The sequence below is a fragment of the Rhea pennata genome, chromosome 3 (assembly GCF_028389875.1).
Source record: "Rhea pennata isolate bPtePen1 chromosome 3, bPtePen1.pri, whole genome shotgun sequence".
Lineage (NCBI taxonomy): Eukaryota > Metazoa > Chordata > Aves > Rheiformes > Rheidae > Rhea > Rhea pennata.
In genome coordinates, this window is record NC_084665.1 from 49,194,061 (window position 1) to 49,221,355 (window position 27,295).

At 40.1% G+C, this 27,295-nt stretch overlaps 2 protein-coding genes across 2 annotated transcripts in view; one reads left to right on the forward strand and one right to left on the reverse strand.

The window, feature by feature from the left end:
* Window positions 1–1,251, reverse strand: part of PCNX2 (pecanex 2) — a 161,362-nt gene extending 160,111 nt beyond the window's left edge. Inside the window, exon 1 of the mRNA XM_062572269.1 lies at window positions 1,099–1,251. Coding sequence (XP_062428253.1) covers window positions 1,099–1,251 — 153 coding nt within the window. The remainder of the gene's footprint in view (window positions 1–1,098) is intronic.
* A 3,850-nt stretch (window positions 1,252–5,101) lies between these two features.
* Window positions 5,102–27,295, forward strand: part of MAP3K21 (mitogen-activated protein kinase kinase kinase 21) — a 40,756-nt gene continuing 18,562 nt past the window's right edge. Inside the window, exons 1-2 of the mRNA XM_062573686.1 lie at window positions 5,102–5,816; window positions 24,376–24,556. Of these exons, the coding sequence (XP_062429670.1) occupies window positions 5,102–5,816; window positions 24,376–24,556 (896 nt within the window). The remainder of the gene's footprint in view (window positions 5,817–24,375; window positions 24,557–27,295) is intronic.

A 27,295-nucleotide genomic window follows, 5' to 3' on the forward strand; every position in this document is an offset into this window, starting at 1 on the left:
AAAACACTGTTGTATTGTTATCTTGGTTCAACTCCATAGGCAATGCTTAGAGGAACGCAGTGCAATCCATGCCACAAATGTAGTAAAGTGACTGATTTTTAAAGATGCCAAAATTATATCTCACAGAGATTTCTGACAACTTCGTGAATGCTCCTTGCTTTTGAAAATCAGGCGAATATCTGACCATTTGGGCCAGGCACCTTTTTAGAACTTTTTACCCCCCCCCCCAAAAAAAAAAAACATTCTATAGAAATTAGTTAACAATTTAGGAGTTACCATAAGAACCAAATGAGTAGTAATTTTTTCCAGCAGAAGCAATAATAAGCAACACTGAAGATTATACCAATAAAGTGATGCAATGATCCAGCAAACTGTATTTTTAAGCTTTCCTAACACAGTAGGAAAGTGCACACAAAAATAGAGTAAAAGTTTCAAGCTTTCAAAAAAAAATAGATTTTAAAGTTTAGCAAACAAATCCTAGTTTTTGAAATTATTTTGGGGGAGTTTTTAATTTTTTGAACAAAGGGAGCTGTGTATCATGAAAAGCAATGTGACTCACCAGTGACATTCAGTAAGCATATTAATTATATTGGTATTTGGATTTTTCCACTGATTTAACCTTTCTCAGCAGAAAAGGCTGGGGGTAGACCTCAAAATAGATGTCTCTAAAGGCAAATTTGGTACCCAGGTTGACCTCTGTTCATTCCTCATGTCTGTAGATCAGTCTCGCACGCCTCCAGAGGTACTCCCATCCGACGGCTTCAGCAGGACGGAGAGGCCAGGCCTCGGACCGCTGCACCGAGCCCATTCAGGGGGTCACCCCCGAGACGCAGAACCGCCAGGCCCAGTGCGATGGGCCTCCCCGACCCGTCGGTTTAACCGGTCGCTTCACCCCTTTGCATTACGCCGGCGCGGCTCTGCCTGCTGCCTCCGCGCCGGGGGGTCACACAGGAGACACCGGAGGGAGGGAGGGAAGACCCCCCCCAGCCCGCCCCGCCGCGGGAGGCAGCCCCGCGGCGCGGTCCGCTGCCCCCGGGCCCCGCCGCGAAATGGCGTCGCCGCGCGACCCCCGCCGCCGCCGCCGCCGCCGGGGCTCACCAGGTGCAGGGCCAGCGGCAGCGTCAACAGGAAGAGCCATAGGTAGAGGTGGCAGCTGTTGGTGAAGGCGCCCTGCTCCGGGTCGTGGTACCAGCCGCCGGTCAGCGCCGCCCACACGCCCTGCGCCACCAGCCGCGCCGCCGGCGACACCATGGCGGCCGCCCGCCGCCCCTCCTCAGCCGCCGCCCGCCGCCGCCATGCCGGGCGCCTGCGGATTCTCCCATGGTGCCCTGCGCCGCCGAGCATCCCACCGCCCCGCCCCGCCCCGCCCCGCCGCCGCCGCCGCCCGGCGCGTCGGCGAGTGCCGAGCTGCCCGGCACTGCCCGGCGGGGCGACGGCAGCGTCCGCGCCTTGCCGCGAGCCCCTCGTGCTCCCTCACCTCCTGCCAACTCTGCCTGGCGCTTGGTGAGTGTTTCAGGTGTGGGCGCCGTCCAGCTTCTGCCCCTCGTGTTTGACAGTTTTGTGCTTATTTTGGCAGGCAGGAGGGACGTTTCCGTAAAAGCTTCTTTGAAGAAGGCGTTTAAGGTAAAACACAGTCTGTCTTTTGTTGAAGACTTTCGTGACGATTCACCTCAAATTAGCGGAGCTGTCATACAGCAGGGGTGTTCGAGGAAGAGGTGTGCAAAGCGGGTGGGAGTAGCCCTGAAAGGAGCCAAGTGCAAGACGGGAGCAGAGGAGACCACAGATGGTGAAGGATGGGGCAGAAGGACCCACAGCCACTAGCGCTGGTCCTGCACAGCAGCCCCTTTTCTTCCATCCTCTGCCATCATCAGGTAGCTGTGAATTCAGGGGTTCGTGTCTCATCAGCCCCTTCTGTTGTTGTTGTTGTTTGTCTTAATAGACTTTTACTGCAGTCAGTCTCATGCAGGAAGTGAAATGTGCATGAAATTGGAGGCAGTCAAGCCACTTACCTATGTCTTGACCAACCAACCTTCATCATCCCTGACTCAGGCTACAGCTCAATGGAATAACCCACTTCTGTGTGCTTCGTATGTGTTTTGCAGAAAATGATAGAGAACAAAGATAATATTAGACATACTTGTGAGGTAATTCACCATATCTCGGCGCAGTTCCTCCTGTTGCTCACTGCATGGCCACACCGAATGCTTGTGTTCATGTAATGGGAGGGATGATACAACAGTATAAATGAACGGGAGGAGATGGGGGAGCGATGAGACTGCTTTCTTTGGCAGCACTAGTAACTTAAGATGTTCATGGACCCATAGCCATAGGTTTTGAGTATTTCTTTGGTTTGTCCTTGTTAAGTCTGTTGATCTGTGTTAAGCAGGTACCGTTCTACCAGGGCCTTATGTGCTACTCCTTTAAACACATCTTACTTAAATCTCTCCCTTGCAGAATGGAAATTTTTATTTCACCCTTTGCATAGTAAGAGAGAATCTTTTCAAAGACAACATTTTGTTAACACAGACTTAATGACTGCATCGTGTACAATAGCCTGCTATAAGTAATAATATTTTAATATGGGAGAATTCAACAAGTTTATTTTTCAGAAACCACTGAGCTTATGTCTTCCTTATACATGTTCTCAAATAAAAACATTTACACACACACCTCCAAAAAAAAAAGAGCAGGGTAAACAAAGGTGAAAATGAAGAGCTGCTTCAAAGCTTCCTTTCTGTTTTTTTGATACCTCTAACTCATACAGATTAATATTTTGGACCCCCTAGGTGGTGAATTTTGATGGGAGTTTATATGACATTCGACCTTATCAGGCTGACACGTCTGCTTATTACTCAAATCTTTCACCTCATCTTCATCATTTGGATAATGTTGACACCAAACATTTTTTGATATAATGCTATAGACAAGAATGAAGAGGTCCTGTAATTACCAGCTAAGAGTATATGTTCCAGACAAAATGCAAATATACAGTATTATACCTAGCCTACCTGGGTGCCAAAGATGCAAAACATGACCACAGATTTTTCAAGAGAAGTCTACAACAAATGGAGCAGTAAACTTTACTACAAGTTCTATAGTCTGTTCTTCTTAACGATAAATCCACTAGATGGTGCCATGAGAAAAGCTACAGGCATGTTATATTATTCTTTTTAAAATTATTTCTAATATTAGAAAACCTAGGAATAACAGTTATAGACCAAGATCTTTAGAGTGCTAGGTGCTGCAGAACCATCGAACAAAGAATAATGCGATTGTAGCAATTGCTATTGGATAATGGTACTTCAAAGAGCAAATTTTAGAATAATAACTAAATAAATATTTAAACTTTTCACTGTACTGCAACAAATACCTTGTCTGACCTAAAACATTCCACAGTTAATTAGTTCCTGCAGATTCCTTTAGATAACAGATGAAGTTCAAGGTGGAATTTGTGTGGCAGAATGCTTGTATTACAACATACTTTATGGCTTTTATAATAAGGCAAATATGCAGATAAGAGTTATAATTATCTCTCTGAATAGCTGCAAGGCATTCTCTTATATTAAAGGAAATGGGAAAAGACTTGATAGGCATGCTGGTTCAACATTCTTTCTTTTTGGTTAACACGGTTCAGTAAGTCACCTCGTATCTAAATTTATTTTTGCCTTATATGAAGAACTAGTCATAGCATAGACAATTAGATAAACAAGAATCTATGAATTTTCTGTACTATAATTTTAATTTTCTGAATGACAATCTAGATACCAGAACATAAATCTTGCAATACACAGTTGCAAGTTTCATGTTTATGTAGGGATGTACAGTGCACTGGATGTGGGCTTTTATGCAAGAAGTTGAGAAGCATTCATCACTCCCAAGCAGTGTGGTTTGGCATCTTCCCCAGGTCTTTTCTGTCTGCCTCAGTTTCCACCTGGGGCTTCTCCTGGCAGCAGCTGCATGCAGAACCACAGGCTCCACAGCACAAAGGGACCAACCCCACAGATGAAACCAGACCTTGTTAAACTTTGAAACACATTCCCCGCAGTGTTGAGGGGAAAGACAGTATGTCCCCAGCCTACGCACTTCCTTCTAACTTCCAGTTAAACAACTATGGTAGTTTAGAAAGTAGCATGAGTTTCCCAGCTAACACCAGGAAGATCTTTATCCAGATACAGCAAGTGCAACGCATTTGCTGGTTTTCCGACAAACTCCTAACGAAAGGGTGGCCTAATCACCGCCATATAGGGCTGAAATCCTCTCAGTCTGTGCACGGGCAGGGCAGACGGGCAGAAAAGACTGGCAATGAGTAGCGAGCACGGGAGGCCACCGGTGTGTGGTGAAGGAGGGTGGAAGTACACAGATATGAGATAGGCGTGCGTCCGCGGCAGAAGTAAGAAGCTTGAGTTCTGAAGAACAGCTTGGTTTTGCTTCGGGTGAAGTCCCAAGATAGCACAGGGAAGGAGAGCGGCAACATCGCCACCAGCGGCACGAACCCCTCGACCGCGGACGCCTCCCGGGACGCCCAGCGGAAGCCTCTGGCTGCGGGAGCTCGCCACACACCGAGCGCCACGGCTTCCCACAGCACCACGGCGCGCCCGCCGGGGCCGTTATGCCGCCCCCTCCCCTCCCTTCGCCGGGCGGGACCGTTGGGAGCCGCGCGCCGGCGGTGCCCCGCCCCCTGAAGCAGCCCGGGCGCGTGGGCGGGCGCGCGGCACCTGCCTACCTACCCGCCCGCTCCGACCCTCGCCCCCTGCCCCTCCCTCCCGGCCCTCGGTTCCACGTGATCGCCGGCGGCCAATCCGCTACTGCAGGGGAGGGAGGCGGGAGTGAGGTCGCGGGGCTCCACCGCCCTCGCTTTCCCCGCACGCGCGCTTGCGCCCTACCTGCGGGCCGCGCGGCGGCGGCGGCGGCGGCCGTGGGGCGGGGCGGGGCGGCGGCAGGCCCCGCCCCTGACCCTGAGGCCCCGCCCCCTCGACCCGGCGCGGCGGCCCCCCCGCCGCCCCTCCCCCTCCCGCGGCTCCCGCTCGGCGGCGGCAGGTGAGGATGCGGCCGGCCGGGCGCCCCCGCGGCGGCGGCGGCCGCCGGGGCTGAGGTCGCCGCCATGGCTGTGCCGGGCGCCGGGGCGGCGGCCGGCGGGGGGCCGTGCCCGCTGTGGACGGCGCTGTACGACTACGAGGCGAGCGGCGAGGACGAGCTGAGCCTGCGGCGGGGGGACGTGGTGGAGGTGCTGTCGCAGGACGCGGCCGTGTCCGGCGACGACGGTTGGTGGGCGGGGAAGATCCGCCACCGCCTCGGCATCTTCCCCGCCAACTACGTGACCCGCCAGCCCCGCGGCGCTGCGGGCGGCGGCGGCGGCGGCGGGCGGGGGGACGCCGCGGGCAGCCTGACGGAGATCGACTTCCAGCACCTGGAGCTGCAGGAGATCATCGGCGTGGGGGGCTTCGGCAAGGTGTACCGGGCCACCTGGCGCGGCCGCGAGGTGGCCGTGAAGGCGGCGCGGCAGGACCCCGACGAGGACATCACGGCCACGGCCGAGAGCGTGCGGCGGGAGGCCAGGCTGTTCTCCATGCTGAGGCACCCCAACATCATCGCGCTGCACGGCGTCTGCCTGCGGGAGCCCAACCTCTGCCTCGTCATGGAGTTCGCCCGCGGCGGGTCCCTCAACCGCGCCCTGGCGGCCGCCGCCGCCCGCGGCGGCCGCCGCATCCCCCCGCACATCCTGGTGAACTGGGCGGTGCAGATCGCCCGCGGCATGCTCTACCTGCACGACGAGGCCATCGTCCCCATCCTGCACCGGGACCTCAAGTCGAGCAACGGTGAGTCCCGGCGGCGGCGGGGCGGCGGCGAGCCCGGGAGCGCCCGGCCGTGTGCGGCGGCGGCGGCGGCGCTTCCTGGCTCGGGGCCGCAGGAGCGGGCACGGCCGCGAGTCCCGTTCCGCCCGCGGGTGGGTGTTGCCACCTCGGTGGCTTGGAGGGCTCGGACGGGCTTGGCCGGGAGCTTGCGCTGGCAGCAGACTGAGTTGTCGTGCTTGCAAGCTGGTTACAAATCCGTCGTGAAAAAGTTGGGCAGAAGAGGGTTTGCTTGAAACACACGCGGAGCAAAGTCCTGGCTCCTCCGACAGGAGCTTGTTTTAAGGCTAGGCAGGATAAAATCCTGCACACGATAGCGACTGTAAATTCATGAGACTTCTTCTGCAGTTGCAGTTTCAGCTTTTACAAGTACTCAGCTTATTACAGCTTTCAAGTGAAATGTTTAACAATGATATAATTTATGTTTAACTGCTGAACAGTTGTATGCTTTTTCATTGCACTGATTTAACATTGATAAAGTTCACCCACTTAGTGAACAGTGAGGCAGAAAGGAGAGTAGCTTGAAAACAGTAGAAATTCTTGTGCAGTTGCTGGGTTTGCTTTCGGTCTTTGGCATGGACAAAAGGCACCTGAAAGATGAGGGGGTTACTCAACTCGAGCTTAATGAATCCTTGGTCCATCTGCTGGAACTGTTTCAAGAGCATCCAAAATTTTGGCAGTTGACGTTGGAAAGCTGGTTAGCTGGAATCCAGAGATGTTTACAGCTTTCCATTACAGTTGTATTTTGAATTGGTGACCTGAACATAGAAATCCATGTTCTTATGAAAATGTTTGGAGCCCTCTCTACTTTCTTCCCTTTATATGTTTCAGATGGGCCAAATATGCAGCAATATGTTACTCTTCATTCAGCTGGACGTCCTTAAGCAGTCCAAAGGAAATTAAAAAGTTCAATTCAGGTTCCAGGTACTTTCTTTGAAAGACCTTTTCAGTGTGTCTTGAAGGTCATCGTGCATGGATTGTTAAGGCAAGGCTCAGTCACGGGACTGTTCCTGAGAATACTATTTGTTTTATAGAGAGGCTTGACTTTGTGGTTTTAGTTGTAGCACAAGACGAACTCGTGAAAGTTACCTTTAGGGTCTTACATAAGTTACAGCCAACACCTTAAATTCTAACCCGTTGTCAGTAGGCCCTCCTAGTTTGCTACTATGTTCAGAAAGTGAGGGACTGTTAACTTTAGTATCAGTGACTTTTCTTAGACAGGATGGGTTGCTGTACACTAGTCTCAAAATAAGAGTGGCAAAGTCCGTATGTGAAAGGTATTCATAACCCTGTAGTTCAGCCCTTAGAGCTGAACTAGTGGCTGCAGTGAACTGGTTACATTATAATCTCTGTGTATGTAGATAATGGCAGAAGGTACTATAATATGCTTTCAACCATAACCTCAGAATATGTGCTTATTCACTACTTTCGTTATTACTTTGGTAGCACGTTTGCTTAAGTTTAGCCATTTAGTTCTCACTTGTGCTTCTTAATCTAGTGAAGCTTGAAGACAGTGTTGAAATGCCAAGTTGAATTATGTCTCTTGATCATCCCACTAAATGATAAAATTGGAAATGTATAGTATGGTAGAGATACGATATGCTGCAGTCCTCAGATTGAACAATATGAGTTAAAATGACTGCGCGATCCTGACAGTACCTTATGTTCTGTTAACTTTTCTATTCATCTAAGATTTTAGTTGATTCTTTTCAAGTGGTCTTTTCCAATCGTACGCAGTGAGAACAGAAAGCCGCCGGGTTTGACTGATAGGCTTGCTTGGTGTTGATAGTCACAACTGAGCAATGGCTATAGATGCAGACAACGTTTTGCTTTCAGACCTGGCTGGGTCCATTGCTCAGTTGCTCATCACTGCTTTCTCTGGACTAATAGTGGTGCTGTTTTTCTGTGCTTTCCGATAAGCAACTCCAGCTGGTATACTATCTATCTGTCTTGTTTGTGCTATTTTACTGACTTGCCATAAGAAGGATTTTTTCTTCTTTGGAAAACAAATTGGAAAAATGATTTCCCCTACATTGTTACTATAAGGAAATCTCCCCCAGATTTTCATAGCAAATAGGTAGGAACTATTTTTTCTAGCCAAGGGAGCCCCTTCCATCAGCATACTTGATCCAGAAGGAGTTTATGTCTGAGCTTGTGGTTGGCAGGCATAGGCAAAGCAAGCACCTCAAAGGCAAGTATGTTATTTCTTTCCAAGCCATCTCATACAGCTGAGGTCTGCAGGACAGTACTTCTGGTGCTGTTACATTGATGCCAAATTGACATAACTGGTGAGAGAAGGTGCTACAAACAGAATAGCAGTAATGAGAACAATAGATTTTTTTAAAAAGTGACAGACTGGTTTTGTATGTACAGGTTTCATTGGACTCTAGTTTGGAGGTGGGAAAAGGTTTTCCTTTCTGCCAAAATAAGTAAAGGGAAATAGACAAACAATTTTGTTTCTGTAATGTGGAAAAAAGCTAACAAGCTTAGTTGTGAGGGCTGAGCAAAGAAGAAGGCATAACTTAGGTTTTGTCGGGGTCAGTCTCTTTAATTCTCAGGTGCATGTAGAAAAAGTATTTAATGGTTATGTCAGAAGCAGACAAAAAAGGTGAAAAGAACACATGTAGTTTTAAGTATATGTAACAAAAACTAAACACAGTAACCGTTATCTGTAATGCCGATTTGCGAATAGTTTGTATGAGCTTTATAAATCTTTGTGCAGGTGACATGGTGAGAAGTTTATCTGGAAAAAAGCATGGTCTATTTTGAGAATATCTTCCTAATAAGCAGTTCCCATTGTTGTTAGATATACTTTATATGTTAAGGAAATCATTCAAGATCAAGATTAAGATGTCAGCTTTATCTGAAGATTCTCAAACTAACATGTATAGTCAAAGAATTCAGAATTAAAACATGATTTGAATTATTGCAGGTATCTAAAACTTATGAAAATACTTGAACATTCTTAACTGTATCTCCTGGATACAAACTTAGTCGTATTCAAGCCTGCCAGGTGATTATGGAAAAACTTGTGGATATTTTACCAAAAATACTCAAATTCATCTAGATCAGACGTGCGTTGTTGCATAAGTGTCTTTTTTGTACATCTTCAGCTGGTTTGCTGACTTCTCTCAAATAGCAACTTCTTCCTCTCAGGAAATCAAATCGCTTGCTTCTGCACAGGGATGCCCTGTTACTTGCGAGTATAGCAGAGACCTCAGTTACCCATGGCTGTTTACGGGCTCCGTACAGCTTTGTCTAGGCCAGGATTCTGAATAAAGCTACTAGTGTGTTTAGATGGAGTAGGCTAGTCTTCACTTTCTGAATTCTAGTCTAGACAAAGCAGAGCTTCATTTCCAGGACTGATTTCAGATCATGCAGCACTTCTACCTTAAAAACAAGAGGGGGGAAAGGGGCTTATTAGTGCAGATTCGTGTACTTGTAGAAGACATAACAAAAAGTTCATATCTTGCTTATGGCTTAGACCCATCCATGGATAAGTTATAAGAGGCAAAGCGCAAGGTTGAATCTGTGCAGATTACGCGTGCTAGCGTAACGCTGATAAGTAGTCTGTGTTCGTTTGTCAGAGATGACTAGGCAAGCAGGGCTGGGCTTGCTGTGACTTCCACCAGTTCTTTTAAGTGTGCTGAGATTATATTGCTTTTAGAAGTTGTCAGGGACAGTTTGACTTTCAAGGGGTACTGTAAAAGGCCATGGACATGTCAATGATAATGAGAGCAATGTTTGAAGTCTGAAGGAATCAAAAGTACAATTGAACAGTGAAACAGCGAATTGGACAATCGGCTTTAATGTGATATTTTTCAAACTAACCTCATGAAAAAAATTGGAAGGTAGAAATTGTTTGGTTTTAAAATCTGAGTAAACAAGTGAGGTGTGGTTTGACAGAATAGTTGAATCTTTTGCTTTTGGTGGGGAAAGTGTCCCAGAGTTTGAGAAAAGGAAGAACAATGAGTCTTTGTTATTTTTTTTTTGCAGAATAATTGTTCAAAATATGCTGTTAAACATCCTTAAGAAAAGATGGGAGATGTTTTCAAAAACTTTGATCAAGGATATTTCCTCAGACTTTTTTTTTTTTTTTTTTTTTAAATCTGCTTTCTCTATGAGCAGGTTGGATTAAATTCTGATATCTTTTAGTTTCTGTTGGTCTTGAAAGTGTTGCTTTTAAAAACTAAGGAGGTTAGCTTTTGTAGTTAGGGAAAGGAAGAAGTTAGAATTAAACATGTCTGTAGTCTTCTGAACTGATCTTTTTCTGAGATCATCAAGGCATATAATCTGTTTCTTAGATGTTTTGAAGAGGGGAAATCTTGCTCTCATCACAAGTAAGGGTTGTAAGGATTGCTTATGTGTTATAAAATGCCTGAAAAATAACCATCTTTTAATGTACATTTATCAAGAAAATTCAAACTGAAATTTTATTACTTTGGTAGTTTTGAGGGAGAAGAGAGGTGGCTTCCTCTATAGATTTGAGCTTCATCTTAACTTTTATTGGAAGGAAATTTCCAAGATGGCTTCTAATGATAGTGAAACTTCAAATTGTTTCTATCAGTAGCACTGAGGCTATTGGTGCCGTGTAGCAGGTTGCTATGTGAGCACTAAATCTAAAAAAGCTGATTTTCTGTAGGCAGGTACCCTATCTCCTTCACCTCCCTGTGTCAGCTTCAGCTCCTCTGTTCCCTTCCGTGTTCCTGGTGTCTCTGCTGGGCTAACCCTAGCTTTGTCCTTTGGCTGATTTCTGTCTTATCGTATAATAGGCTGCATATACTGTAATTGAATTGAAACAACTTGTATTGCCTGGCTGACTGCTAAGCTCATACTGGCCAATGTCTCTAAGGTATGGAGAGGAATCAACATTTCTCTGTGCCAGAACTAACTGAACTTTCTATTTCATAAAACAAGTGATTTTCATGAAACCCATACAAACGTGATGTCTCTGAGAACATTACATCACTTTGACCAATACCAGTCAGGTAAAATAGTGGGGCCAAAAGCTTTTGGCAGGGAGTGGAGGGGAATGACCACTGACAGATAGATTGTCCCTTAGACCTTTAGGAAGACTGACTTAAAAAAGAACACTCTTAACCCATAGGCAAGGGCTGCTGACCCTAGGCAATATACATACTATAGTTAGGAAGTTGCTCAGAATGTGAATACTCGTGTAGATGTTCTGAGCCCTTTGTTAGCATTTTAAAGTTCTTGTGCCTCAGTTTTCCACCCTGTGTCCATGTAGCAAGTCATGCTACTTAATTACTTTGCACTATTCTTAATTACTTAAGTTGCATAAAACTAGAAACTGTTTTAAGTACTCCAACTTCCTATTCCACCTGTATGAGTGTCAGTATGAGTACTCTGCAGTCATGATAATGCTGTGTATTGCGACATAAGAACTGGTCATACATCCTGAAGTATTTGGAAGCGTACAGCAGGAAGAAGTTCTAAGTTTTAGTACACTTGTCTGCTTAGTATTCTAAAACAACCCTCATATAGACATAATAGGATTGCAGAATTGGATCAATTTAGGAAACAGCATCACTTTTGAAGGTTATGAGCTATTAAAAGTTAGCATAGCATTGAATTCCAATACACTATTCTTTTGAATAATGTTATTTGAAGTGTTCTACTTTGTTTCATCAAACATAGCTCCCAGTAATCTGTTTCACGTTTTGGTGTGCTCTCATGTTATGTAGGCTGGCTTGGAGGGAGGTTGTTTTTGAGACTGTGAAGACCTGTTGCATTTCTGTGGGAGCAGCAAATGTTTAGCAACTCTGAGCCATAGTGTATCTTTTTCTAGTTCTCCAAAGGAAATGGTTTCCATAATGTGTATTTCATTTGTACTTGATAAATTTATTTGCTGGGTCTAAATAAATTGTGTGTTTTGCGAGGCTGAAATTCAGGAAAGGAAACAATTCTGAGTAACCGATTGCTGTCATTGTCACTATCTGCAGACGCAGTAACTGGCACCAATATGGCATAGAGACTAATTTCCAATTGAAAAGTGTTTTAAATATTTTAAAATACAGGAGCTTAATGACTGTAATACAATAACTCTTAAAAGAAACTTTGTGAACTACTTCTCTATAACACAATGTTTGTTTATATAATCTGTAAACTCCTAGGGAATGAGTAACATTCAGCTGTTATTTTATATGTAGGTGGAAGACTTAACTGCAGTAGCTGTGTATTTGACCTTGATTTACTATCTTCTAAATTTACTCCTGTTTGTTTTTATTCATCTCAAGTCTGGACATTAAAAGATGGAGAAATAAACATTCTTGTAACTCAACCTCAACTAATTTGTTCAAGTACATTCACACACAGTGATTATACTGAAAGCAAGAAGTTTCTAAGCTGAAACTCTAGCTGAATATAATAAAATTATATAAAATTATATAATAAAATTAATTTTAAAACATTAACTTGTAACATTCCCTTTTAACCCTTTTTACTACAGAGCTTGATTTCCATTTATTGTTTTCCTAGCTATGTACATCTGACAACTGAAACTGTTGTATGATGAGTCCAATGTGGAGTTGTTCTTTTCTCTTATTTGGAGTTAAGACTATTTGCATCTCCAATAAATAGAATCATTACTTCAAAAATAATATTTCTCTGATCACGTTCTGGATCTTACTTAGTTGCTCGTCATTCCCCTCTCCTTAGCTTTCCTCCTTCCCCTGTTCTAAGATACCGAATGAGCCAGGTTACAGCTGTTGGAAATTTTTCTCTCATGCTGTATGTATGGACTCCTTCCTAGCATTTTCTGCGTGAAGTTTATTTGCACCAAGGGTTTTGTGGCCTCTTTTTGTCCAACACAACAAGTCACATTCTAGTCTTTATCTCTCAGGTTTTCAGACTGCTTTTCTGGAAAGAGAACAATTGTCCTCAGTTTGTATTTTGAGGTGGCTTTGTATTTTGAATGGTAGGACTTCAGATGACAGCATTTGTAATAAATACCAATATTATATAGTAATAAATACCAATAAATGTGTTTTTGGCACAACTTCCCTGGATTTCTTTTAAAGCTATTGTTTTAAAGGTATGGTCACATACCTGCGCACTCTGAAAATCCTACTGAATACTTCTATAGAAGTCAATTGTAAATTAGGCAGCTAAACACCTCCCAATAGCTGCTAAAATTCTTTTGCAGTTCTAGTCATTCTTGTAAATAGTGAGAAAGTAAGATTAACTGCTGACCTTAACACTTGTGAAATGAGCTATTGTACTTAATGCAAAATGGAATTGAGATTTGGGAATTGACAATGTTAGCTTAACATTGGAGAAAACTTGAGATACAACTGGCTTTTCAATTTCCCTATTTGATTTTTTTTCCCTATTGGTACCACAAGCACACTGAAAGTGTTTGGAACTTCTTACTAAATTAAAAAAAAAAAATCCATTAAAAAGTTGTATTATGCAACTTCAAAAGAATAGAGAAGTAACATTTGCATCACTGGACTGTATTTGGATGTTGAATGTTCTTTTGTAGCTTCTTTGACCTTAGAAGATAATGGCTTTTTGTTTGCAGCCTGTAAGTTTTCGTATCATTAAACATAAACTTTCTTCTAAGCGTACTTCAGTGTAGCAAGTTCTGAAATAAAATGGCCTTGTACAAATGAGTATTTGCAACATGGGTGACTTCTGTCCTTGAATTTTTATTTTTGATGTTCAGTTAAAATTTAAAGCATTGAAATTTAATTCAGTGATCTTTACTAGTAATGCTTCTAAAAAGTGCAGAGATATTTTATTTTTGAGTTTCATTTTTTTTGATTAGAGGTAAAATTATGACTTGGAAGTTGAATAAAAATATAGCTAATGTATTTAATACCAAAATATTTGGCTATCTGTCTTTGCGGTACTGAAATAATAATTAGTGTCATAAATTTACATTCGAGGACTGACAACTTAAAACTGATTTCACCATTTTTATCTTGCTCACCATGTTACCCCAGATCAGTAACTGCAAGTATGCGGATATTTAAGTCTTGACCCACTTATCCATGACTTTAAGATGCAGTAAGTATTTGTAAAAAGTCACTACGGAAGTATTCCTCCTCCTTGGAGTTTCTGGTCAAGCTGATCCTTTTTTTGTCTAGAGCTATAACTCCAATTAAATCAGTCCTGGACATGCTAGTGTTGGCTATATAATCACGCTTTGTTCTCTTCATAGCTACTAAAATCTGTATTTTGGCAGGTGTGCTATTAACTTGGAACTGATAAGATAGCCCTCCCTCTCAAAAATGCAAGAGTACCTGCTTCATTACTGTGGTTCATTATTGGACAAATTAACCCTTGGTAATGATTATATTTTAGTTCTGGGTATATGACTAGTTCTTGGTTTATTTGTTTGTTTGTTTGTTTCATTAGGGTTAGATGTCACTGCTGTTCCCTGAAAGTCATTGCATTTATTTGCTCATGTACTTATATATAAAGAGAAAACTTGATTTTTTTTAACTCAGCACTGAAAATATATTGCAGTAATTACTAAATCCAAAGAACAGTTTTTCCCTTCTCTTTTCTCTTACATGTAGAAAGAGAGTTCTGACAGATTTTGTGGAGTCTTAATTTTTCATTTTAAAATGAATGTTCTGCCCTTGTTATTAAAAATTAGAATTCTTAGAAATATGTAATATAAAGGAGCTATTTCTCAGCTATAAAAAAAAAACTGTAAGGATGGAAAGCAGCGATCCTTTTGCCACCTACTTTCCATCATTGCCATCCTTTCACTCCACAGAATTACAAAAAAAATTGGATTCTGTCCCTCTCCAAGTTTTGTAACAGCTTGAGTTGAGCAAAAATTGTTTTAAAATAATGTCTCCTTTAACACTGCTGTGTAAAAGAAAATAGTTTAATTTTAATGTGAAACTGACAACCTAAGTCAGATTTTTTTATAGAGTACAATCTATTGAAACTTCTCACAGAAGTTATATTAAAGGAATTTCGTGCCAACTGATGAGTTACTTGACTAAGCATCTACAAGCAGAGTTGGTTTGAATTCTCAAACTAGCTTTTCACAGCAATAAGCACCATCCAAAGGACAGAGAACTTTTATCTTTTTCCCTTCAGTTTATTCCACTGGTTCTTTTCAGCAGTTTATTTAATCAGAAGTGACTTTATAATGGAAAAAGCAGCAAAGCTCGTTTCTATCTTTACATCTGTGAATAAAATTAGATGTAAAGGGGTTAGCTCTATTAATTCTGAAATGTTGCTTGACTTTTCACTTACTGTAGAGCGCTCTGGCTTCATTTAACAGCTAGCTGCTCTACAAGGCTTTCCCGCTTATCTCCAAACACAGGTTCTACCCCTCCCACGGATCACTGGAATCAACTCATCTCTGCCTGCATAGTCAGTAGATCTGAGTTAAATCAGCCAATAAATCCAGCAGAAAACTATTCTAAACTGTCTTATTTACAAGCTTAATTTCTACTGAGCTATCTGGCTGGCTGAGTTTCCCAAGATTACCTGGTACCTGGTTGCTAGAGTCAGAAAGGAGGCGGGGGGGAAGCTGTCTCAATGAGTAGCTGTAACTGTAGAGGAGACTAAGATACATGTTTTAGTAATGGATAATGCTCATGATTTTGGTTGCGACATCAGATTATACCGTGTACTTCAGTTTGGTTAGTAAGTCATCTTTAAGTGTATAATGTGTTTTCATTATATACATATATGTTGAACTTTTCTAAGGTTTTTAAATTTTGAAGTGCTATTTTTGTGCATTGAGTAACATTCTAATTTCCAGTCAGCACATCAAATGCAGCTTGATATAGATCACAACTAAAACATAAAATAACAAGGAAGTACAGAATTGATGAGTGTAATATATTAGAATCAGGAACAGTATGCCAACTATGTAAATACTTGCATTCATTCAGAAACTGTGTATTTTCCTAATTAGCCTGAAATATCAAATTACATCAAGTGATGTTCTGTTTTCTTCAGGAAGATAGCTATGTAGATGTAAACTAGAATTAGCATTTAAATTAAAGTCTTGCGTGTTAAATTAAATTTTAAATAGATGATTTGACTAATGATAGGTAAGTTTGCTTCTGTTAGTTCAGTCTCGAAGAAAAGTAACCTCTGTCAGCTTTTGCCCTTGCATGCAGTTTCTGAGCAAGGTTTAGTTGCATCTCTTGTGGTGAATTTTGTATATTACGTGGCATATATTGACTTTGTTTTCAAGGGAATGAGAAGGTCTTGAATTTGGGAGAAGGGAAGTAGCTAGTAGTTTTTCTGAAAGTTTCACCTAGAGAAAGCTGTACCTCAAGTGTTAGATACTGGCTATGACTTTTCTTTTGCAGTTTGATTGTATTAGCTTTAGTTTGCCTTTAGTTTTGTTTTCAAGAATAGGAAGGAGTTGTTAAATGATGTATATATTCATCTGCTGCTACCTAACAAAAAATGACATGTTTCAAAAAATGGGTAAGCACTCTTTTTGTTCTGTAGAGTTTGAAAACTAAAAGATTTTTTTCACCAGGAATTACCACCTAACACCAAACTAGTTCTGTCTGGCACTTCTGTCTAATTCAGTCACCCTTTTTATTGTGTAACTCCTTTTAAAAATCAATAGCAAGCAAAGAAGGAGCTTAAAATTCTCTTAAAAACAAAGTAATTGTGGGTGTTTCAAAAACATGTGGAAGTTCCTGGAAGGTATAGCATGCTTGAGTGTTCTGAGTTTTAAAATCAAGTCCCAGTGGTGACTGATTTCTGTATAATTGTGAAATTATGGAAGAATTGCAATAGTGAGGTAACTTTTCTTAAATGCAAAATTTAAATAGAAAACCTAACGTTAATATTCCTTTAACCAAAGAGAACTGGAGAATGTTTAGCATACAAGCTGCTTTTGATTTTTCTAATGCAACATCCAAATCATCATTTAAACAATAAATTCAGAAAATGTATAATTATTTGATGATTAATTATAACTGATTCTTACTTCTGTTATTTGCTCTTTCGGCACAGTAGAAAATTCTAGTTTGCGTTACAAAACTATCTGAACAGCAAATAAAGCACAGATGGCAGGCAGTAAAATAACTCACAGCATCTGCAGCCTGTGCCAGTAACTTGTTAAAACTGCTTCTTTCTCTCAAGTTTCCATTTGCCCAAAGTTCCTTTAATAATGGTTATTAAAGAAGTGGAGAGGGAGTGAAAAATGGTGATGCAAGTTGTGTTGAAGCTGTTGAAATCTCTCATCCCTCTTCCTCTTCTCTCTCTGCTTTTCATCTCCGTACTTTCAGTCAGATGATTCTGTTCTAGTACTTTGACTGTTTTCTTGTGGCATGTCCTGCTATGTGTTTTTTTGTTTTTGTTTTTTTTTTCTTGTAGGCTTGGTATGTATTTTGTCAATTCTTGCTATCAAGGATTTTTCCTGACAAGTCTCACCATGTTTTGGCTTTTCAGTTGGTAGCACTTTGTTCAGGATTTTTTTAAATATATTTTGACTCAAGTAAGGTAGAGGTTTAGAGTGTTTTTTGTTTGTTTGTTTTTGGTTTTGCTTTGTTTTCCCAAACTAGAAATTTTTAAACAAATACATTTAATGACTATCTATTGTGAGCCACTTTTAATCTAGTATGAAAAAATAAGAAATCATTATGTCTGCTGTGAATGGAGACAGGAGACAGAGAAGCACAATATTCCAATAGTAAAGGGTAGAGAAATGCCTCTTATGTATGTAATCACTATTTAAAGGATAAATTCCTTTGCTAATGGTGATCTCTAGGCTTATTCCAGTGAGATAAATGTAATCTGACAGATAAGGATAAAGAGATGAGATTTTAGCCCTTGATAGTTGTCCTGAAAACCCATAGGAGGAAAGCAAGGTGTCTAAGAAGCAGTGCTGTATAGGCTAGTGGTATGATGTCCTAATGAGTTAAAGTATCCTAGTTAATTTGCAGTTTAAATGCTTACTGTAGCAGGGTATGGCTTCTGTATGCACTGCTGAAAATTTAATTTCTAATTACAATCAGAACCAACTAAAAGTTCCAAATAATGGAGATAGGTCTATTGACAAGGTACTGTGTTTCTGGAGTATGATGGCATTAACTGAACAGGCAACATGTTTACTAAGTTATTTTTTGGCCTTTTAGTTCCCAAGAGAAGGCAGGAAGTTACCCTGCTGGTTTTGTTGTGTGTTGATTTGGTGAATTGACAGGAATCAGCTTCACTTGCAAACAGATTGAGAGGGGACTGTCTGGGCTGGGGGGGCAGCAGCAGCATTGTCTGGACAATCTTTACTTGCAAATAGAGTAAATAGAGTAAATTCTCTTTCTAATATTCTTTAAGAATGACTTTATCGGGGTAGTAAATGTAGTGGCATGTAGACATTCTTACCTCTAATCATATTAACTTTAATAGCTGTACTATTAAACAGCTTGCATTTGCAAAAAAGCATAATACCTGGCTATTTAGTGAACTGTAGATAATGGCAAAAGAAGCAGTTAGTGGCAAATAAGTCTAACTTCAGAGAATAACAATGCTTAACATCTTACTTAGTTTTAGCAGCAACAAAGTATGTGTAGAAAGCATAAAGAGGACAGAAGGGATAGAAGTCTTGAGTATTTTTTAAAATCTGAATACTGAAGGATCGTTTGCATTCAATATATCTAAACTTTATGTAAGTGTTCAAATCTTTGACTGTTTCCCTCAAAATATCTTTTATAGACATCGGCTTAAATAGCTAGCAACTGAAAATGGTCAACTAAAAATGCTGGCATACGTTATGGAATTAAAAACTGTTTTTAATTACATGTAGTCTTGGGATTTCAAGAATCTCGTCGAAGGAAAGGTTGTATTAAATGAAGACTATGGGATTGATACTAACACTGGAGAAATATAATGGACTGTATATTCTTAGTAACAAAAATAGAAGTATAAGACTGCAGGAAATAACCGCATGTATCAGAAGAGTAGAAAAGAAGATCATAGTGCAAGGTGGAAGTTTCCTGGGTATGGTGCTAAATAAAAGCTCTATTCTGGCCTCCCTCAGGCTTACTATATATACTGTTCTTTAAGATGGATACATCTTAAGAAATAAATAGGAGAGAAACTGAGGCAAGAAAGTGAGCTTTTTGTTTAAAGCTCTGCTTCAAACAAAAATGCTTGTTATTTAAACAAATGCTTGCAATTTCTTTCCAGACTTTTAGCCTAGTTCTGAAAGTAGCACTGGGAATGTGGTTCTCATCCTGTCTGAATTTAGAAGAGCATACATGCACCCCAAGACTTTGATTTGTCTGAGCATGCTTTTTCCTTCCCCCTCCCCTCCCCCTGCCCGCTTATTACCCTGAAATACTTCCCTACAGGGTAACATTCAATGCACTCAAAGTAAGGATCAAGTCCTTTCTCTGCGTTTCTGTAATAGTTTGGTTCCTCTCCTATTCTTCCTCTTGTTTTTATCAGGTACCAGTGTCCTGCACTCAACCTTCCGTTCTCTATTTCTTTGAATACAGCTGTTCATAACTCTCACTCCATTTTTTATCAATAAAATTTTAACTCAAACTCACAAGGAAAGGGAATGGAGCAGAGAAAGCAAATCTTGTCCTAATATCTGTTCTGCTGCTTTGTGCCTCCCTAACTTAAGCTGCTGCAGTTGGTGTCACCTTATGCTCTCAGTAGCTCAAAGTAGGTGCTATACTCTGTGGTTGCCAGACAGAAGGGAGTTTTGAAGATGGAGTGAGGGAAAGAGAGGAAAAGGTAGAAAAGAATGACAGAGGAAAAGGAGACTGAGAGCAATTGGATGGAGTTTTACTGGGACTTCTGCCTCCTTGCCGAGGCCACGTTCTGTGCCCTCCCCGACAGAGCTGCTGTCGTATGGGAACAATAGTGGTTCTGTAGATGTTACCGATTTTGTTTTGATTACAGAGGAACACAGAATTGGAAAGTACCATCTGGCTCAGAAGATCCAGTTCCATTACAATCTTGGGTAACTGTGTAACAGATTTTGTTTTAAAACGCGGAGGGAACATCTTATCTGCAGAGTGTTACACCATAAAACGTTGGCAGTATGCTACAAGATTTGTAGTATAAGACTCCAGCTGTAACTATAATAATATAGAAAAAGAGCAGGAAAGATTAATACTGTTGCTAGGTTTGACAGAAGTATATGTTGGATTTTATGTCATCTTTTGAGGAGTAAACAGTGCTGTACACTGCAGAGGAAAGCCAAAAGTGGGCTGGAGAAAAAAGGTAGTCTCTTGCAATGGGACATGAATCTTATGCATGCACACACACACCCATAGCTGCAGATCTAGAAATGAGCTGAACTGTGAGCATGTGAGTAAGACAGATCAGCCAGGGCTCCACTATTATTGATAAGAGAACCAATGCTTTATACCTACATCCTGTTTCTAGATGTGGCTAATTTCTGTTCTCATAACTGTTCTCAATCTTTCTTTAGCCTAGCAAACAAGATGAGCTTTTCTTATCCACCTAGATAATATAAACATTACAGCTTCCTAATTATCCATTTTCTGCATCTGCTTCAATTTAAATTCCTGTTCTTGAACATGTATGTGCAGTTCTAGTTATCTAGTATTTCATTTGAGGTCTTATACCTTTTACAATACTAATAACACTTCCTTATTTCTACTAAAAATGCCTTTTTAATACATTTTGTATTTACATTTGCAACTTTGTGAAGCTGCTGTTTCACTACTACTGTTAGGTAGCATATCCAGACCTTTCTTTTTCCTTCACCGGCTTCACAGCAGTGGATTTTGTTATCTATCCCTTCCAAGCTTGTACATTTTCTAGCATGAAACTACTTCTACTTCTTAAGAGTGGGCAGTATCTTCTGACTCTGCTGTTTAGTTCCTAAAACACACTTTGTGCTTTTCTCTGATTGCTAATGGGCCTGTGGAACAAACCTTCTTCTTAATAGAGAGCACTAATCATCCTTTTTTATGCTAGTAACTAATTTCTTAGAGATCTTCGTTTGTACATCTTGTATAATGAGACTTTCTAAGAGGCACTCACATCTGCTCAGGTCTGGCACCTTCTTCCTTTTTAAGAAATCAGCTATCAGGAAAAAACGGGATTAGCATGACAACCAATTTGTAAAGTAACTCTGCTGTAATTTATCCTGCCTTCTGTATGACTTAATGTTTTTAATTATTGTATTCTTCAAACTCTATTCAAGGTGAGACTTAAGTCAGATTAACATGTCCACAGTCACATGAATATAGATAGTTGTAATTATTGTAATATAGAAAATGTTTATTTTTCTTCTGTTAGAGTGCCATGACTTTACTGATTGATTAAAGTAGTTGATAGATTTACATTTTTTACATTATTAGTCCTCTTCTCAGAGAGGGGTTGACTTCCTGAGGTCCATTCCAACCTAAATTATCTTATGATTCTTTGAGCTGCTTCCTTCAGTGATCCAGAATGAATAATACCTGGATTTCTAGGCTCTTTTTTGTCACATTGAGCATCTTAAGAGTGTAAGGTCTGTTTATCTGTGTGGTTAAATAGCAATATCTTCATTAGGGATGTTGTTAGATTCCTCATGTATACTTGCTGCACTGTTAAATATTTATTTTTTAGGATATGCACAATATCATAGCTACCAACTTCAGTACTACTTTACCATGTAGTTATGGTGTTTTTTCCATTGTTTTCTCTCTGACTTAAAGATTTTTTGGTTTTATGTACAGGTTGATGGTTTATGTTTTATGGAATTACTCAGATTAAGATCCAATTCTCTTTTTCTCAACTGGAAATGGTAGTAGGCATATGCTGTCTCTTATGTTAATGCGGTCCCTGTATCCCTAACAGCTTTGATATTATGATGTTAATAAACTTACCTGTGCCCTGATCTCATTGCAGGAGGGCAGAGTCATGCTGGGGGGCATTTTAAATAAGAATTGAGTTGAAAATGATGTAACCGGTAGGAAACATGTGCAGCCTTAATTATTTAGTCAAATGTTTGCCTGTAGCAAGCACAATTTTTGAACAGCTGTCCAAGATACTTTTTTTTTTTCTTTTATTATCTGGACTGTGGCAAAGTAGCTTTATCATATCTAACTTACTTTGTAGTCTCACTCTCTGTTAGATTTTGAATCATTCAGAAACACCTCTGTTTTTTCTTATGTAAAAATGAATAAGATGTGCATATGATCTTCCTGTACTTCTGCCTAATTGAATTCATTTTTCTTGCTAGATTTGGATTTATTTTCAAATGTTTGTTGTATTTCTCCTTTAATATTTCAGCTTGTTTGCAAGCAGGAGAGCGTAGTGTGAATGAAAATGTAAGGTCTGAAAAAGTTTAAAGTAGACCAGAAAGTACTAAAATTGCTCTTACCCAGCTTAATACTGGAGGTGTATTGGATTCTGAAAAGGCAGCTTAAGGACTTTAAAAAGAAGTCACTGCAAGCTGGGTGAAGAGGCTAAGCACAACGCTGTAAAATTGACATTATGCAATTAAGAAGCGCTGAGAAGCTGCAGAAGTCGCAGAAGGATGATACAGTGCAGGTTGCTATGTCACTGCAAGGGACGCACTTACTGAGTAGTGACTCAGCTACGCTGAGCATTTTTACTTCCCAGCTGCTAAGTAATCTGTGCATGCTATCACTGTTTTCCTGGCTACCAACCGGAAACGGAAACTCAAATTGCTACGAAACATTGTCGCTTTGTAGGATGAAACTTGGCCATGTGCCAGTTATTACCTTTTGCAAGACTGACTGTTTTTGGTTTCGGTCACATTGACTGACAAGGAATGTCAGGAATTCTGCTGAACATGTTTGAAATGGAATAGAAAACAATAGGTCTTTCATTCAAATCTGAAAGAATAAAGACTTGCGTGAATTTAACTTGTTCTGTTAGTGCTGACTGTGGAGCTCTTAGATCGCCTATACCATTTTGGCTCTTGTATCTGTTCTGCTGTGCTAAGGAGCTTGTTGAAAAAGGAATCTATGTTCTGCTATTTTATCTGGCTTTGACATTATTTTTGCAATACTTGTAAGAGTGTAATTAATCGGTACGAGTAAAAATGATTTCTTGCAACTACAAGGTTATCAGTTTCTTTCCACTGGAAGGCATGGTAATTTTTCACCCACTTTTTTTCTTAGTGAGTAGCCTTATGCTGTGTTTTGCAGTACATATAGTTGGAAAACATATATACCAGTGACTCTTCTTATCTGTAATTTAAGTTTTGATCTCTGTCCTCAGAGATCTTTTTAATAGAAAGTTAAAACTAACAGTTACTACTATCAACAGTGACAATAGAAACAGAATATGGGATTAAAATTTGTGTTAACAAGGTCACACTGTGATTCTTTGTACCTGTTATCTTTCTCCTTGTGAGCTCTAAGACGTAATTAGCCAGTTCTCCTCTCTCTCTTTTTTTTTTTTTTTTTAAGCCACTTTGTGAAGCTGTGTTACAATATTGCCAATAATGTGTTAAAATCAAGTCAGAAGTGAATGGACATTGTAGAAGACTGCATCAAAATAGATATTTGCTCTTTAACATTCATGATGTTACAGTGGATATTAACATAACACGGAATAGATCAGAGTTCAGTGTCCCCTTGCTGACTGTGAACTCCTGGGGCAAGTTTACTTCCTGATACCGTCTCCCAACCTCTAGTGATTTGTGGCTTGAGATTTATTGAACCTAAATGCACATTTTGATGTAAATGCTCTTGATGAAGTTGTCCTCTGAGTTTGTGTAGGTGCTTTTTAAATCTATGTGAAATACTGTTATTTTATGCCAAAAAAATCTGAAGTTTAAATATGTATGTGTTGTGTGAATGGATGGCACATGTGTCTTTAACTCTGGGCTAATTTGTTTGGATGTTGCCTGTTTCTTGTGTTGACTAATTGCAAAATTGTTCCCTATAACTTTCTTCATGCCATATATGATTTCAAAAATCCTTTTCTCAGCTATTTCTTTTCCTGGATAAAAAGTCCTAGTCTATTTAACCATTTTGTGTAGCTGAAGGTATGCTGCTTTAAGCATTTTAGTTGTGTCATTCACTATGCCTCTTTCAGGTTTGATTATGTTCTTTTTTTAGATGGGAAGGAACCTGAATTGTGCACCATATTAAAGATAAATATATACAGTGACATGTTTCCTGTTTTACTCTCTAGGTCTTTTTTATAAAAGTTTTTAAACTTTTATTAAAAAGGGGGTTCTGCTTCTTTTAATTTTTTATTACTCTAAAATCTCCTTCCAAAATGAATAACTATTTTGCAACCGCCTGTGAGATATTAGAATTCTGAGGTTTTTAATCTTATGTTCTTTACTTTGCATCTGTTTAAACTAGTACAAAAAATCCAGTGTAATGTCTGCTTATACAGTTGTGGAAAGAACTCATAACACTGTAATATTTTTCATTTTTATTACTCAGAATATCTTAGAATCATCAGTGAATTTTCTCATATTTATAAAAATTTCAGTAATATTTTCATAACATTTAATGTTTACAACTGTTGGTAAAGTACAAATTGTATGTGAAAATAACAGAACTAGGCATTTTAATTTGATTCCCATTGCCATAATTTACAAACTCTTTTGCAGTTTTGTTGCTGGAGAAGATGGAACATGATGACATATGCAATAAAACTTTGAAGATTACAGACTTTGGTCTGGCTAGAGAATGGCACAGAACAACCAAAATGAGTGCAGCAGGAACCTATGCGTGGATGGCCCCAGAAGTTATCAAGTCCTCCCTATTTTCTAAAGGAAGTGATATCTGGAGGTAAGAAGCTTGTCTACTGAAGACCATGTTCATCAGAGTCATGCTGAGGTTTTTGAATGAATTTTTATGTGACATACTTTGGTGTTTTCCTAGAATGTTGCCTCAATGTACAGCAATTTCAGCAATTCCAAGAAACATACTAATTTCTCAGCATCTACTTCATTTGTTTTACCTTTAGCTATTCATGCCGTATAAACTGGGAGAAGGAGAGGGAAAATAGCAGCGAAATATATTTTCAAAAGAAAGCAAGATCTCATTAAGAGAAGCCTTTAAAATATCTGTTGGTTAAGATACCTAAGTATTTTACCTGGACTCTTAATATAAAAGGCCATATGCTCTTGTTACATAATGTATGATCTATCTTGTAATGATCTATTTGCTTTATATTAGATCTCTGCAAAGTTTCATTGTGCATAAAGAAATGGGACCAGTCAGATATTACATTGCATGTCTGGTAAACAAAAATAAGTTGCAAACCAGAACTTTGCCATATGTTAACTTAAGTTAGTGTTGTTTTTTATTTTTAGAAATTGTGTTTCCACTAGCTGGAATGAGGAGAAGCTGTTGTTCAGCATATAATTGTCTTAACTTGCTCTCTAATTTGGAACGTAGGGAACACCCTATCTTAAATTTTGAACTTCTCATTAAAGACATTCTGGTGCATCATATAAATAATATGACTCTTAATACTAATGCTATATTTGAGTGATGCAGTGTAGGATACATGTACTGTAGAAAAGTAATTTAGACTTTATTTTCAATTTAATTCTGTTTTCTGAATAGGGGAAAGCATGCTTGCACAACAGACTTTAAAAGCTGTTGTGCCTCACCCTGAAAAGTTTACTTTTCCTTACATTTTGAAATGTTTCCTCTCTGGAGGATCCAAAGTAGCTATTCAGGGAAGGAAGGGAGGACTGTAATCTGTTTTCTTATGCCATCTTATGCATATTCTGTGTGGTATTGTTCTTAAATAGGGTCCTATTTTGTTTAGATGCCTGCTTTTCTACAGCATGAAGTAATACTTCTGATAGTCTCAGGATGATTCTATGCCTGTACTACTGTTTTGTGACACCCCTTTTATGTGTCTCATGCCTGGAACTGATTTCTCATCATGTTGTTTACATCAGTTTGAGTTGATGACCAGCTCGGAGAAGTCATTGGTTTCTTTTTTTTTTCCCCACTCTTTCTTTGATTTTTTTTCTTTCCCTTTTTTTTTTTTTTCCTTTTCTTTTGTGGGGTGGAGGTTGGGTGTAGGCGTTTCCCTAATCAGCTGTATTCCATGCTTAATTACAGGTCCTGTCCAGTCTTGTTGCTGTGATTTTAGGTATCTGAGGGGGTATGCTTTGGTGCAGTTGTTTTATATTCTACTGCAACATTAGTTTACATTCTTGGAAACTACAGTATTTCTCTTCTTCGCCTTCTCTCCTGCACGCCTCTCTTGTAAAAATGTAAGTATTTAGTTCAATGATGGAGTTCTAACAGGAGAGGTTTTTAAGTAAAAAAAGGCTGTGTTGTACAGTATAGATTAGTCCTTCTTGGCATCTAAAGATTTTCTGCTTACTGCACCTTGATCTATTCTATTGCTTATCTTTACTCTCTCCTTTAAGAGAAAGGCAAAAAAGGATTGTGAATCTAGTAATACTCTGAATATGGGACTGCTTTTTATTTCAAAAAAAAAAATTCAGTCTGCAAAATCAAGTAAGGGCTTCTTGTAGGTCAAGAATATGATATATTTGAGGAAAGAGCTAAGCTGAAGCTATACGTACCGAGTACTGAGTCTTCAAAAGATGACCTCTCATTGAAAAACAAAAAATAATTACCAGCAGTTGAGGCTGCTCAAGTTTGATCACACTCAAAACTAGTGTTCCAGAACCAGCCAGTGCTGGGGAATCTTGTGGGAGTGTTTTAGTACAGAGCCTTGCAGGCTGCATTTTCTCAGGTGCCATCTTAGGTACTGGTACTCCCCGGGCCATGCATGTGTACTGTCTTGCTTGCCAGACAAGAATTGCAGGTATTCTGCTGTTCTTCTTTGGAGTATACCTCCAAATTCCCAAACTAGACTTCGGTCTTTCACCCCATCATTCATCATACACTTTCTAGTGTATATCCATCTTGCTTTGGTGTATAAAGCCAGAAAGTGCAAATATGGTGTATAAAGCCAGAAAGTGCAAATATGTCCACAAATTTCCAAGTGATGATGGTGTGTTTCATCAGTGGCACTTAAGTAATCCCTACTGTTATTGTACAAGCTCCTGACAAAGCTAGGAAGCACTTAATATATAGCAGAATGAGCAACTGCTTTTGCCTGGCACATTTTTGTCATTTTGAAGAGACACATGTTGTGATGCTTGGGAACCTCTGATCTAGAGGATGGACTGTTGAATAATATAAATTTGGAGAAACTAGTTTACTTTCAGTTTGATAAGCTTTTAAATTATGTAAAAGCAGCACAGTATTACTGGAATGAGAAATAGTAAGACTTAAATTGCATTTGATGACAGGAGAATAAATTTCAGTAATGAAAATATTTACTAGAAATGTATTAGTTTGTGGTTTAAAAATGTGTAATTCAAGTGATAATGCCTATATTGTTGGTCTTTTTCTGAAGAAGGGAAAAGAGATGGCTCTTGCTCATTTTAAACAGCTATTTTTTAGAAGCTCTGTCACAGTATGTATAGGATGACTCTATGTGGACTAGTGGAATTTAATGCACAAAGCAGCATCTTCCGTAGCTGTGAG